The sequence below is a fragment of the Phytophthora ramorum genome (genome assembly GCF_020800215.1).
Source record: "Phytophthora ramorum isolate Pr-102 chromosome Unknown Phyram_PR-102_s0009, whole genome shotgun sequence".
In the NCBI taxonomy this organism is placed as follows: domain Eukaryota; phylum Oomycota; class Peronosporomycetes; order Peronosporales; family Peronosporaceae; genus Phytophthora; species Phytophthora ramorum.
In genome coordinates this window covers 1530278-1544431 of record NW_027150655.1, presented here as the reverse complement: position 1 = coordinate 1544431, position 14154 = coordinate 1530278, and the positions used below count along the sequence as shown (strand labels likewise).

The 14154-nt window shown below is 56.9% G+C and overlaps 2 protein-coding genes across 2 annotated transcripts; both read right to left on the bottom strand.

Moving 5' to 3' along the window:
- Positions 1-92: 92 nt before the first annotated feature.
- KRP23_10173 (uncharacterized protein) lies at positions 93-2459 on the bottom strand (the record flags this gene model as incomplete). The annotated part of the gene is made up of 2 exons (XM_067880592.1): positions 93-698; positions 771-2459. The coding sequence occupies 2 exons, from the start codon at positions 2457-2459 to the stop codon at positions 93-95; spliced, it is 2295 nt and encodes a 764-aa protein (XP_067742003.1).
- A 1541-nt stretch (positions 2460-4000) lies between these two features.
- On the bottom strand, positions 4001-4372 carry KRP23_10172 (uncharacterized protein; the record flags this gene model as incomplete). The annotated part of the gene is made up of 1 exon (XM_067880591.1): positions 4001-4372. The coding sequence occupies one exon, from the start codon at positions 4370-4372 to the stop codon at positions 4001-4003; it is 372 nt and encodes a 123-aa protein (XP_067742002.1).
- Between the last annotated feature and the right edge of the window lie 9782 nt (positions 4373-14154).

Genomic DNA, 14154 nt, shown 5'->3' with positions numbered 1-14154 from the left:
TCTTTGCTGTACGAATTGTCTCGACGTCTATTCACGCACTCATACTTACTTGGAAGTACTTATCTTGTCTGGAAAAATTCACAAACTATGGGCTACAGCTTATTGATGCCTGTCAACGGTGTCAGCGAGTGGCGACGAAAGGCTGCACGTCTTCGAAACGGCTGGGGTTTGGATGCGCCTTCACTTTCATCTGCATCTTCGGGTCCAGGAGCTGGTCGGCGAAGCTTTTGAAGCGGAGGCTGCTGTTTGTTCTTGAAAGCTGCCGTTGACTTGTACGGAGACTGCGGGTCGAAGCGTCCACCTCGGGGACTCCATACCCGAGACCCCAGTGGGGTTGCTGTGTCAAGGCTGGGAATGGGGTTGTCGTTTTGGAGCTGGTTACTGCTTGAGCCAGAGGTGTCAGGTGTGTCGGTTCCGCGCCGGCAAGGTGATCCGAGTCGTGTGTCAGCGGCGTCCAAAGGCGAAAACCTTGAAGATGTGTTCGACGGCGGAGGCGACGCTGTCTCATATATAGAGTCCATGCTGCTGTTGCGGTTGGCATCGAATAGCAGCGTAGTATCCTCACACGAACGGCGTAGTAGCTCAGCTGAGCCGTACAAGTCTGGAGTCGTGTACGACGTGACAGTATCTGCGACGTCTTCTTCCTCGTACCCGATAAAGTCACCGAGGTCAACAGAGCTAGCAGAGTCCGATGAAATCTGTTAAAGTGGCAGAAAAATAGTTAGAAACGATAGGCAGCTCAGATAATTTTCGACAGCAGCAGGACGTACCGAGCTCGTAACGCGGCGGTGGCATGTAATTATCGTACTTGCAGTAGAAGTGACGCTCTCGTCCGAGGCGCGCAGTTCGTTTTCCTTGACGGAGCTGCTGATCTTTTCCCCAAATTTGCGTCTCATGTTCGGGCTCAGCACAAGCGCTGTAGTCTTTCGGCGCCCCTTCCTATCACGGTGCTTAGACATGTTGGGTCTTTCTTCAAAGCTGTTGAGGCGTGCTCGAGAAGCTCGTATGGCGGCTGTAAGTCGTGGGCTTGGCTTGAGAGTACGCTGCTCGCTAAGACCAAGTGAGAGTGTGCGCAAGAGTACTGGAGCCTGGACTGGGAAAAACGCCAATTCATCTGGATCGATGTCAGTCGGGGACTCTTTCTCACTCTTGATAGGAGACAGTGGTGGCGTCGGTGTGGACGACCCCGAGCGATGCTCAGTGCCACTGGAGGAGGCCGGCATCAGGTGCTGTTTCATCCACTCTTCCTGTTGCTGCTTGAGGAGCTGCTCTTCCTCAAATTTGTGCTGCAAAATGGTCTGCAGTGATTCCTGCTGTTCCAAAATGTCCTTCTGCGCCACGGGTGACGCCGGCGCCTGGAACTCCAACACTTTCGGAATCACTCGCGGCACGCTAGCTTTCGTAGGAGCAGCGGCAGCCATCTTCTTGGACACTAGAATACGAAGATCATCACGGTGTGAGGTATGTCGAGCGCCTGCGCTAAACGGCGGGGGTGGCACCCCAGCTATCAAACCAGTAGCTAGAGCAGGCGCGCTGCTTGGTGGCTGCTGGAAAAGGTTGTGGCGTTGTCGTGCCGCAAGCGAAGACGGCGACACGGTCGGTGAACTTGAATACTCGAGTGGTGGCGGACGAGCAGTATTACCTGTATCTCCAATTGGAATAGCAACTGGGTCAGGACACGAGCGTGGCGGCATGTCTGACCCCTGAATAAACCGCGTTCGAGGCCGATGAAACGAATGGGGGTGTCCCTGCTGGTCCAAAGGCGGCGACGGCGACCTCATAGCTGACATCAACGTCGTCGTCGCAATCGAATTTCTCTTTCTCCGCCACCGCGTTCCTGGAACTGGAGACGCCGAGTACTCTGGGGGCGTCGCCTCCGGCTGCACTGCTTCAAAAGCTCCAGGCTCTACGAATCCAAGTCCGGATGTTTCAATCCGTGGCAGCCGCTGCTTGGCCTGTTGCGCCTTGGACACTGATAGTACCGACCCCCATGGCGTCGACGCTCGCCGTCGTGCCAGTCGTGCAGCTCCCCGTGCACTTAACTCCGTCTCTTGGTTGCCAACTGGTGACACTTGCTCCTTCTCCTCCTCCTGTGGATCTGCGTCTTTTTCCGTTGCAAGACACACCTCGATCTCCGTTTGTCCTAACTTCAGCTTGTCACCATGACGCACCACTGCTGCGTCATGATGCACGCGTTCCCCATTGAGCATTGAGCCCCGACTGCTGTGGTCACTGAAAACCCAAACCCCCAACCCAGACGTGCGTTCCAGTGTCCCGTGGGCTGCGTCCACCTCCGGGTCATCCCGCAGCTTGAAAGTTGCTCGGAAGCCCGAGCCCAACACGATTCCGGCGCTTGCAATTGGAGACAGCGGCTGCGTCACTTGGTCCGCAGCTTTTTCATTGTTTTCGGAGCTTTCACGCACCCGCAGCACAATCTGTGGCGGGGAAGTGGCGGGCATGGCCCAAGGGATCCCACAGGTGCGGGGGGCGACGACAAAGAAGGCGAATGCGGAGCGACCGACGCAGCGGTTGAGCACGAGCGCTAACTGCCCGACCGCTCAAGGTCCTAACAGCGGAGCTCTTTTTCCAAGTGACCCTTGAGATGACTTGGCGCTTGTATAGTATGGTGTCGAAATGATTAGACCACAGGTAGCATTTTTTAGTGTGTATTTTCATGAGTAAATCCCTCAAAGAAAAAGCCGTTTTAGAAAAATTCACAATGTGGCCCATGCGTGATTTACGCATGTAAGTCGAACGACTCCCGTTGTTCATATTAATACAAGTCCCGCGCAGTTCAAATGTGAAGATCTCTACATTAAGCAAAAATATTCGAGTTCAGTTCTAGCACTAGGGTAAGTAACACAATACACCTCAATTAAAAAAAAAAAAATACATTAAGCAAAACACAACACCGAGCGGCTGATCTCGTGTTGGCACACTGCCAGATAGTCTCCGCCCTCGGCCATCTCAAAGTCAAGGCCAGGGCCACAGCAACGTGACATTCATAATAATAAGGTGGGGTGTATTGTATTAACCTTTCAGTCCCCGAACTCTAATAAATCAATGGTGGTCTTGCTTGAGCACGTCCAAGATGCGCTCGTCCGAGACTCGCTGGAAAAGGTCATATCACTCATAACTGCGGTCATAGCGACCCCTGTTTAGCAATCCTCAAACGTGTTGAGCCAGAACTGCAGTGCCCTACAGCTGGACGCGTGACAAGACCAAGCAGGAGTTTTTGCTGTCGAGCCTGCATTGCGTTGAAGTTGGCTACCAGTAGTCGGCGGTCGGTCTGCGTTTTACGCGCAAAAACAAGTAACAGTGGTTCGTGAAGAACGTCACGACGGGGGGTGGGGGGTCATTGTCGGCGGTGCTGTCTTTTTGCTCGCCGTCCCTGCATTCACCCTGCCGCTGTGGGGCTCTCGGCTTGGCACTTGCAGGCTTGTTGGCATCGTGCTCTGTTCGCTAACAGCATCGGAACATTAGACACCTCGGTCGGCTGCTCGCCAGGTATTAAACGGTGCTCAAACTTTGAGCACCAGCGCCTCGATGCCGATATCAATCAACGCCCACTCAGCAACGAACAAAGACAACAGACACGGATACTGATCTTACCAATGAGGATATCATGACCACGGCACGGCAGCACAGTTTGTCAGGCTGGACCAGTTGCAGAGGACGAGAGGTATACAGAGCAGCTCGATCGGTCGCGAGAGTTCCGAGTCACGCGGTGGCAGCGTTTCTCGGTGCAGCGACAAGCAGGCGGCTTCGCTCAGACCCTCGGTTCAAGCAGCCCGACGGGTTCCATGGATGCCCACACCAAACAACAGTAGCGGGTATCTTGGTATGAGGTGTTGCTGACGAGCTCTCGTACAATAAATCAGTGGTGTGTGTATTATTTCTCTCGTCAATTCATCTGACCACCCTCCCAGTTAATAATCCATGTGCTCTTCCTCTTCGTCGTCGTCTCCTTTTTTGTATCGATGCGCCCGCTGTCGCCGCCCTAGGTGAAGTTGCGCGCCATAATGTCGTCTCCGTGCGAGACCACCAGTCTGTCGTAGGCCTTGGCCGCGTCCGTGGGCGTCCAGAAGTCGCCGCCCACGATCACGCGGCCGCCCACCTCGAGTTCGGCGCTGTACTTCTTGATCTTGGCGGCGTTGAAGCGCACGCCCAGGAACTCGTTGGCCGCCTCGTTCTCCGTCTCGGCCACATGCACGTCCTCCACGTTGCAGCTCTTGGTGATGGCGCGCAGTGCCGACGTCTGCAGCGGACGCGCGAGAGCGACACCGTTGACGGCCATCTGCCGAGCCGCTTGTCGGCCGAGCGGCACTTGGCTCTGTAGTCGAAGCACGCGGTGCAGAAGCTGGGGGTGCATGTCAGCTGTAGCGGGGCTACACATTCGGTTCACCTCCTACCTTAGTGCAACATGCACTAAGGCATACATTCAGGTGACCACCACAGGGTGGTCCACATTCATAGCAAAAGGCATATGACTGGTAGAAAGTAACACCTTTCTACCAACGAGAGTCATTCAATAGATAGGGGTTCTGCCAGCCATCCAATGGCAGAACCTCTCATTAGAAATATCAGTTTTAGGAGGAAACCCCATTTACAATCAATACAGTTCTCATTTACCACCAAAGCTTCCGTTTGGTTCATTTATCTAGGTTTAAGTATACTTGTGGATACAAGTATACTGAACTTAAGTAAATTACTCCTACGCTTCCTCCTACACGTGCGCACACGTGTAAGCTTAAGTAGTGGGTCTAAGCAGACCCATTACACCTGGTAGCACTTTGTAGTCCGTCCAACGACCGACTAACACGTTCGTATGGAATACGAACGCGGGACTGAGAACCTGCCCTCGGACAGTAACATGTCCGTGGGTAGCCCAAACACGTCTGCAACGCATGTTGCGCGTGCAGACTGCCCCCACCTGTCGGAACCAGAGTGGGAGGCCCTCCAACGACTGTCAACAGTCATTGGGGAAGCGGCGGTAGCAACGATGTTGCGAACGCTATCACCGACGGAGCAACACGGTGTTGCTCTGGGTTTCATCGTGAAGGAACAGCGTGAAACCGCTGCTCGAACTTCGGTGTCGCCATCGGCCACACCGCGCGTGGAGTCATTAAAACTCCACGTAAGCAGCTACGTTGGAAGAGAGGGCGAACCTCTCCTCCGTTGGCTTGTCGAGGTCGACACTGCCATTACGGCTCGACGTATCGTCGACCCGTTGTCGAAGGTTGCGTTCGCCATGTCATGTCTTGGCGGACGAGCGAGGAGTTGGGCGTACGGACGCCGACTCACAGATCCTACGTGCTTTAGCACGTACGAAGAGTTCAAGGAGGAGCTCAAACTAGCGTTTGAGCCCCCGCAAAACGAGTTCCGATCGAGGGCGGAGTTCCTCGATCTGCAACAGGGCAAGCATGACGTGCATGCTTACGCCCAAAGAGCACGGTACTTGGTCTCGAACATCGTGACCAACCCGATTGACGAGGCGACAAAGGTCGTCACGTTCATGAAGGGCCTTAGAGATGGGCCTGTGAAGACCTATCTCTTCCGAGAGTATCCAAATACTCTCGAGGCTGCAATTGCGCTTGCAATGCAAGAAGAGTTTAGCCTGCGGCAGGCTAAACTGCATGTGAACGCCCCACGGCTAATGCCACGACCGGTGGCAAGGCCGTCGGGAGGTGTAATGGGGCCACGCTGGCCTACACCGTTGCCGAGCAAAAGAACTTGTGAAAGGGGGAGACCCATTGTTCTTCGGTGTGGTTCACACTGGTCACCTTAAGTACGAGTACGTACTTCACACGAATTGGTGTGTGGCACTCGGCAGCACGTTAAGTACGATGGTGTACATCACACTAGGCACGGAGTCGGACTTACCGTAGCGGATCAAATGGGGGCCACCCATTTGGAAGATCGTCAGTTTAGACAGGAGTTCAGTATGCAGATAGTTTACAGTAGTTAGAACCTTACAAGTGAGATTAATACAGACAGTTTAACTCTAACCTGGAAGTTCGCAAGTCGTTTGGTACTCGGTACCCGGAAACGACTGGAAGGCAAGCTTACAACAGAGACGCCAGGCGTCTGTTGTGGTTAGCGCGTTAACGCTTCCTCTAAGGCTAAGGTGCGTGTGACCCCCGTCACACCTGGTAGCACTTGTAGTCACTCCCGCGACCGGCGCGGATCGCTACAATCAAGATCTCTCTGAGGATGGAAGACTCAGAGAGCAGGCTGCCGTCCCGGCAGGATTTTCCTCATCTTTCAGATGCCCACTGGGCTACGCTAGAAAAGATGGTCAGTCTCCTGGGCGAAGCAGCGTTTGCTGGATTCCCCAACCTCCCTGCAGAGCAGCAGAGGTCACGCGTGGAACGCTTCGACAAGTACGAATCGTCGCTGATTGCTCACGTGAGTACTGCAGCACAGGAAGCTGCTCGCACGGCGATGCGAGCTGAGGCGCAGAGTGTGGCGCAGGCGAACCCCTCGGGTCCTGCTTCATACGCCGCACGGCAAGGAACTACGAAGCCCGTCAGGATGTCGGTACCGACGTTCGACGGCAAAGAAGCAGACAGTCTTGTCTTCTGGATTCGTGAGATCGAGATAGCGCTGAGCGCTGGGCAGATCTACGAGTCAAGAGCCCAAGTTGCCTTCGCGCTTTCCAATCTGGGAGGGCGTGCACGCGCATGGGCGATGGCACGAGAGACTTCGTCTCCTGGGTATTTCACCTCGTGGGCGTTCATGGAACAAGAACTGCGTTCGACTTTCCTCCTGGCCAATGTGGCCTACCGTTACCGGTCACTCTTTTTGCGGTGCAAGCAAGGAAAGCGCACGCTTCAAGACTATGTCATGGAGCTGCAGAATCTCGAAGCTGCCATGGCAGGTGCTCCCCTCTCTGAGGACGTTAAGGTGACGGTCTTCATGGATGGCGTCCGTCCGGGCCCGGTTCGGACTGAGCTCTTCCGCAGACAGCCAACGACGTTCAACGATGCCGTGCACATCGCCATGCTGGAAGATCATTGCGTGCGCTCGGCGCAGGGTTACGCGGGTCGCGCAGAGGCGACGGAAGATCCCACTCCTATGGAGATCTCGTCGGCCGAGTCGGCTCGTCCCCAGCGCAATCAACGCGCGAGTGGTCGCTGCTTTGGCTGTAATCAGCTTGGTCATTTCCGCCGGAACTGCCCAACGAATCCGTGGAAGACGGGCCGCGGCAAGGCCGCTCCGTCACTCAATGTGATCGAGTCTGCGGTTTCGGAAAACGGCGACTCCCAGTAGGTGCGGGACGCCCTGCTGGGAGACATCGCTCCTCCTCGAGGTCGGTAGCTCTGCCACCTCCACCTCCTGGGGAGCAAGTCCCAGGGACGACACTTCTGTGTCTCTCCGTGGTCGCCGCGCGGTCCAACCTCGTGGTTGTCACAGCCAGCGTTAAGGGATATGACGAGCCGTTGAAGGTCCTGATTGATTCGGGAGCGTCCTACAACTTCGCGACGAAGTCCAGTGTGGCTAGGAACAGTGCATTGTATGCTAGTGCTTTGGAAGCATCTAAGCGAAATACAAACGTATCTGTTCGCCTGGCGACTGGATCCATCGTGTCTACACGGAAGGTTCTACTATCTCTAAACGTCAAGTTTGACGACTTCAATTCGGTCGAACCGTTCATTGTCCTCGACATGGATGATCGATACGATCTTATCCTAGGCATGCCTTGGCTTACTAAACATGAGCCATGGATTGATTGGCGAAGTCGCACCATCGGTGCTAGTCACAAACCCCTCGCGGACAGAGCCCTGGCGGGTCATGTCCCCTCCTCTTCCCGAGACGGGTTTGTGCACGAACATCGTGTGCCACGCGGCGAACGGCACTTTGCAGGTACTTCGGAAGTACTTGGACTGCCTTCGGCTATGCCGACCGCGAGTTCTACATCCTCGAGAGCTTATGTGCCTTCGGTGGGTGTGGGAGAAGCTATGGGATTTTTGTGTGCTCCTCAGGATGAGGCTCATGGAACTCTCAAGAACGAGAACGTCGCCTTTGCCCACGGGGCGGGCGGCATACAAGGCGTCCGAGCTGCGGCAGCTCACGCAAGAGAAGACGCTAGAGCTGGGGCTCGCGCAACCGAGAGTGGTCGAGCGGGGTCTCCCACTACGCAAAGCGTTCGAGCTGCGGCAGCTCACGCAAGAGAAGACGCTAGAGCTGGGGCTCGCGCAACCGAGAGTGGTCGAGCGGGGTCTCCCACTACGCAAAGCGTTCGAGCTGCGGCAGCTCACGCAAGAGAAGACGCTAGAGCTGGCACAACTACAGCGGGACTACGTCCAGGCGTAGTACGCCGCATTGCAGACCCCTCGGAGAGGGTGGTCGGACCAACGGTATTGGACATGCTCACGGGCGAATACAAGGACGGCGGGAAGTTAGCTGTTCTGCCCGCGGTAGCAGAGCTACTGGAACTCGAAGAGCTCTCGTATGTCGAGTTTCTCGACTCTCTGAAGGCGGGCGTGCTCGAGGAGATGGTCCTGATCCGACGCGAATTCGATTCGATCGAGCTCAACACCTCCTCGGTCATGGACCCCGAGGTGTTGGAAGACGAGAGGACCTCCTCGCGGCAGAAACGATATGGCGCGGCCATTTTGAAAGACCCGTCGGATCCGTACTACCCCCTTTTGAAGGAGTTCTCGGATGTGGTCAGCGATAACCCACCGTCGGTGTTACCTCCAGATCGAGGTGTGCGACACGAGATCGATTTGGTGCCGGGCACCAAATATTGCACCACGCGCCAATGGCCACTACCGAAGGAGCAAGTCGATGTGATCGACGCATTCTTCGCGGCGAAATATGCCGCGGGCATGGTGCGCGAGTCAAAGTCGCCGCACTCGTCTCCGACGTTTTGCGTGCGTAAACCCAATGGGAAGTGGCGTATGGTACATGCGTTCAACAAGTTGAATGCAGCAACCATCCCGGCGTCCACGCCAATCCCTCGCAAGGACGTGTTACAGAACAACATGGCGGGCTGCACCATCTTCAGTGCACTCGACATGGTCGATGGCTACTATCAGCTGCTGATGCGGGAATCAGACGTCCCGCTCACAGCGGTGAGCACACCCAGCGGGATGCTGTGGGAATGGCTCGTGATGCCCCAGGGGCTGTCGAACGCACCAGCCACGTTCAATCGATTGGTGACTCAACTCTTCCGGCCGATGCGGCAGTTCGTACAGACGTACTTTGATGATATCTTCGTGCACAGTCGTGCCTCAGGAGGTAAGACGGCTGTCGAAGTGCACGTTAACCACCTCCGCGAGGTATTGATGTGCATGCGCGAGAATCGCTTGTATGCGAACATCAACAAGTGTATCTTCGGAGCCGAGGAGATTCCCTTCTTGGGATGTTTCCTTGGCAAGGATGGTGTCCGTGCGGACCCTGAGAAGATATGCGCGATCGCACAATGGCCAGTGCCAGTATCCCAGAAGGACTTGCGCAAGTGGCTTGGCCTTGCCAACTACTTACACAAGTACAGCGCCAACTACGCTGAGATGGCACGGCCACTGACGAACCTCTTAAAGAAGGAGGCGGAATGGTCGTGGAACGATGAAGCCCAGCAGGCTTTCGAGGCAATCAAAAGCAGCCTGCAGAGCGCTCCGATTTTGGCTTTGCCCGACGATGATCGTCCCTTCAGTGTGGTATGCGACGCATCCGACTTCGCCATAGGCTGTGCCCTTCTGCAGGTCGATGCCGATGGCAGAGAACGGGTAGTATCTTTCCAGTCGCGCCAACTCAAGGCGGCTGAAAAGAACTACCCTGTCCATGACAAGGAGCTTCTGGCGATGAAGTACGCGCTCGTAAAGTTTCGGGTACACCTGCTTGGCAGCGAACCCTTCGTGATCTACACAGGTCATGCGTCTTTGCGGACAGCGACGTCGTCGCCCCACCTCTCTCAGCGTATGGCGAGGTGGCTCTCCTTCTTTGCGGAGTATAACTTCACGGTGGAGTACAAACCAGGGAAGCAGAACGTCCTCGCGGACGCGTTGTCCCGGCGCCCGGACTATGAGCTGGCGCACGTTGCGTATCTCGAGTCCCCACTCTATGAGCTGGTACGCGAGGCGTACGCAGAGGATGGCGATCTCGCCGATCTCGTAACTTCACTGAAGGTGCCTGAAAAGGCTGTGAAACTCACAGCTCGGCAGCGCTCACGGTTGCACCGCTACTCACTAGCGGACGGTCTCCTCTACTATCAGGTAGACGAAAGCGACGAGCCCCGTATCGTGGTTCCCAACGACGAGAACTTACGTCATCGAGTCCTCTACGAGGCACACGACACGCCGCTCAGCGGCCATCTTGGCCGAGAGAAGACGTATACGTCTGTGGCGCGCAACTTCTGGTGGCCACATATGTATAAGTGGGTGCGCACGTACGTGCAGACGTGTGAGACGTGTCAACGCGTGAAGCCCGCCCCATCGTCGTCGGCTCCATTGATGAGCTTGCCGGTGCCGGCTGACTGTTGGCGCTCGGTGAGCATGGATTTCATCTTTGAGCTTCCGGCGGACACGCGCGGCCACACTGGCATCTTGGTCTTCGTCTGCCGACTGAGCAAGATGGTGCGGCTTGTCGCGGTGAAGAAGAGCGTGACGGCGCCGCAAGCGGCACAGCTCTTCGTCGATAATGTCTTTCGACACCATGGCCTCCCGGAGGCGTTCATGAGTGATCGAGATCCGCGCTTTGTGTCACACTTTTGGACACACTTGTTCCGTCTTCTCGGTACGAGATTGGACATGTCCACAGCGGACCATCCACAGACCGATGGTCAGACGGAGCGCGTGAACCGAGTGTTGGAAGACGTACTGCGCAGCATCTGCACTGAAGACCCCACCAAGTGGAGCACGCTGCTACCCCAAGTGGAGTTTGCGCTGAATAATGCTGTGCATTCGTCGACGGGTTTCACCCCATTTTACGTAAATGGCTTGCGGCATCCGCGTACGCCGCTATCGTTGCCACCGGCTTCGAGTTTGGGTGGGGGAGAGGCTATCGCCGAAGATTCGCGTGGCCTTCAAGGCCTCCGTTCGTCCGTCAAACGGAACCTCCTCACGTTCATCGAGACAAGTGAAGCAGTACGACAGCGCGTCCGGGACGCTATGGCGGCTGCTCAAGACACGCAAAAGGAACACAGTGACAGGCAAGGGCGTAAGAACACGCACGTGTTTAAACTTGGGGACCAGGTCCTCTTAAACGCTAAGAATCTTCCTATCCAGGCAGTCACTGCGGTGGGCAGCACCAAGCTTCGGCCACGATTCGTGGGGCCGTTCACGGTCATTGGGGTCCACGGCAACGCGTACACGCTGGACCTGCCATCGGCCATGGCCACGCATCCAACGTTCTACGTGGGCTTGCTCAAGCCTTATCGCCCGGCTGAGGCAGACGACTCTGAGAGTCCGACGAGTTCGAATACTGCCGAAGGACGCTCGCCATCATCTGCATCAAGTCAGCTTGGGGTGGGGCTGGAGCAGCCGGCGGAGCAGCGGTCCTCTGAGGGGTCTGATCCTCCAGTGCGCCCACGCGGGCATAGAGCTGTCGGATCCAGTGAAGATGATCCCGAAGGGCACCGCGGTCCTCCTGAAGGGCTCGTTCGCTCTCCGAGCAGCGGTGAGCGACCTGACGAAGCTCCTGCTCGAGGCCATCAACCCGCTGTTGCAGATCATGCGCTCCGCGCTCGAGACGACCTAAATCGTGAGGGACGTCCCGTCTTGACTCAACAGTCGACTCGACAAGATGCACGCGACCGCGTAGGGACACAAGATCCGTCCGTTGCATCTCCAGCAGCCTCTGGCAGCCCTCCACAGCAGTCAGGAGGCTCCCCCGGGCCGACGAGACGTCTTTCGCCGAGGTGTACGACGTCGACGAGTGACGCGAGGCGTCCTGGTCCGTCGACACGTCCGTGGCGTCCCCCGCCCCCACTGATTGGTAATGAGGGCGCTCTCTACTATCATGTCGAGAGGATACTGAAGCGCCGCGGGCGTATCGGTCACTACCAGTATCTGGTGAAGTGGCGCGGTTATCCAGAGGATCAAAACACGTGGGAGTCTGGAAGCCGCCTCTCGGAGGACTGCGCCGACCTCGTGGACGCTTATGAGCGTTCCCACGGAGCCGGTCGGCGTTAACCCGGCCAAGAACACTTCGAGGTTCTATCGGCTGGGACTGCCAGGACTTCTGGACCTTCTGAAGGACCTCCTCGAGGATGACCCCCGGGGTGGGCAGGTTGCGGTCGAAGCTGCGGGTGCGCCACTGGCCGTCGACGACCATCTTCGCCATACGAAACCGAAGACGTCGCTGGGCGAGCCAATCGAGGCGATACGGAGAATCCGGAAACTCAGGCATGGGATATCCCAAGTGGCGGAGCCACTGCGTGAACTCAAGTTCGTTGGATTGACGGGCCAGGCCCGTGTCGTCGTACAAGACGACCGGACACTCGTCGTAGTGCGGCAACCTGTGCCCGGGTTCCCGACTCCGCCGGAGATACTCGCTGTAGTCTCGGAAGGACCAGTATCGCAATGCGAGAAGTTGCTCTCGCGTTCGAGGAGTCGCAGACTCGTGATCGCGCTTCGAGTCTCGGCGCTGCTCGATGGCGACCTTCACATCTCGAGCGCGCTCGCTGAGATGTTGTCGGTTGTCGCGCTGCAGCAGCTCAAGCGGGACGTCGTCTTCACTACAGACGTTGGTGATGACTTGCGGTTCCCGCTCGGTCGATGGGATTCGACGCGCAGGCTCGGCCTTCGCTCGCTCCGTGTTGCGCTCAACGGCAGCCTTGCTGCGAGGAGTCATGGGACTCCCTGGATGGAGAGCGCGTTGCTGCTCCGTGAGCTTGGGGGAAGCATTGGGGTCGTTGACCTCCCCTTGCTCGAGTCCCTTCTCGGAGTCCGACTCGTCGTAGTCGACCTCGTTCGAGACGTCCTCCGGAGGCGAACGCTTCGCGTCCCGAATCGGGCCTTGATCAACCTCCATCTCCGTGACGGACGAAGTCCGATCGGCGGCAACCTGCCCATCGCCCGCAGGTTGCGAATCAGGGGCGTCGTGCGCTGTGTGAGCCTCTCCTTCGTTTGTCGAGTCCCGCGGGGCACCCGGCTGGGTTCATCAGGCGTAGAGGCCCCGCCACTAGCTCTTGGAGTTTCCTTGCCGCTGGCCGAGGTCGTTGGAGGCGTTGCCGTAGATGCCGACGGCGTATGCTGGTCGTCCGCTCCTGGAGCCTCCTCCATGTCGACATCCGGGCAATCCTCGTCGCCAAGAATGAGCCCAGGGTTCGTACAGTCGGTGTCCGACTCGCTGCTGCTGCTGGCCTCCTGCGGACCGGGCAGCTGCACCGTTGTGCGCTTGCTGCTGGATCGGGACTTGGTCTTGGCAGGCTTGGCTCGAGAGGGCGGATCGCCCGGCTTCTTGGAAGCGGATTTTGCTCTCAGGTGTTTGGGAGGCTTCTGCGCCTAGGCGGCATCGCCTTTCTTCTTAGCATCGGCAGCGCTACGCGCTTTGGCTCCGCCTGTCTTCGCCATCCCGGATGTGGGCGTCACGGTCGCGTGCCCGTTGGGCCTGGTGTGTCCTCGGTGCGTGTTCACTCGGGCGCAAAATGCGGAATGAGGCAGGGCCTTCTTCGTCGCTGGATTCCCCCTGGGACAGGTGCTTCCCGTTTGGGTGTGGGAGGGTGTAATGGGGCCACGCTGGCCTACACCGTTGCCGAGCAAAAGAACTTGTGAAAGGGGGAGACCCATTGTTCTTCGGTGTGGTTCACACTGGTCACCTTAAGTACGAGTACGTACTTCACACGAATTGGTGTGTGGCACTCGGCAGCACGTTAAGTACGATGGTGTACATCACACTAGGCACGGAGTCGGACTTACCGTAGCGGATCAAATGGGGGCCACCCATTTGGAAGATCGTCAGTTTAGACAGGAGTTCAGTATGCAGATAGTTTACAGTAGTTAGAACCTTACAAGTGAGATTAATACAGACAGTTTAACTCTAACCTGGAAGTTCGCAAGTCGTTTGGTACTCGGTACCCGGAAACGACTGGAAGGCAAGCTTACAACAGAGACGCCAGGCGTCTGTTGTGGTTAGCGCGTTAACGCTTCCTCTAAGGCTAAGGTGCGTGTGACCCCCGTCACAGGAGGTCCCGAACCAATGGACCTC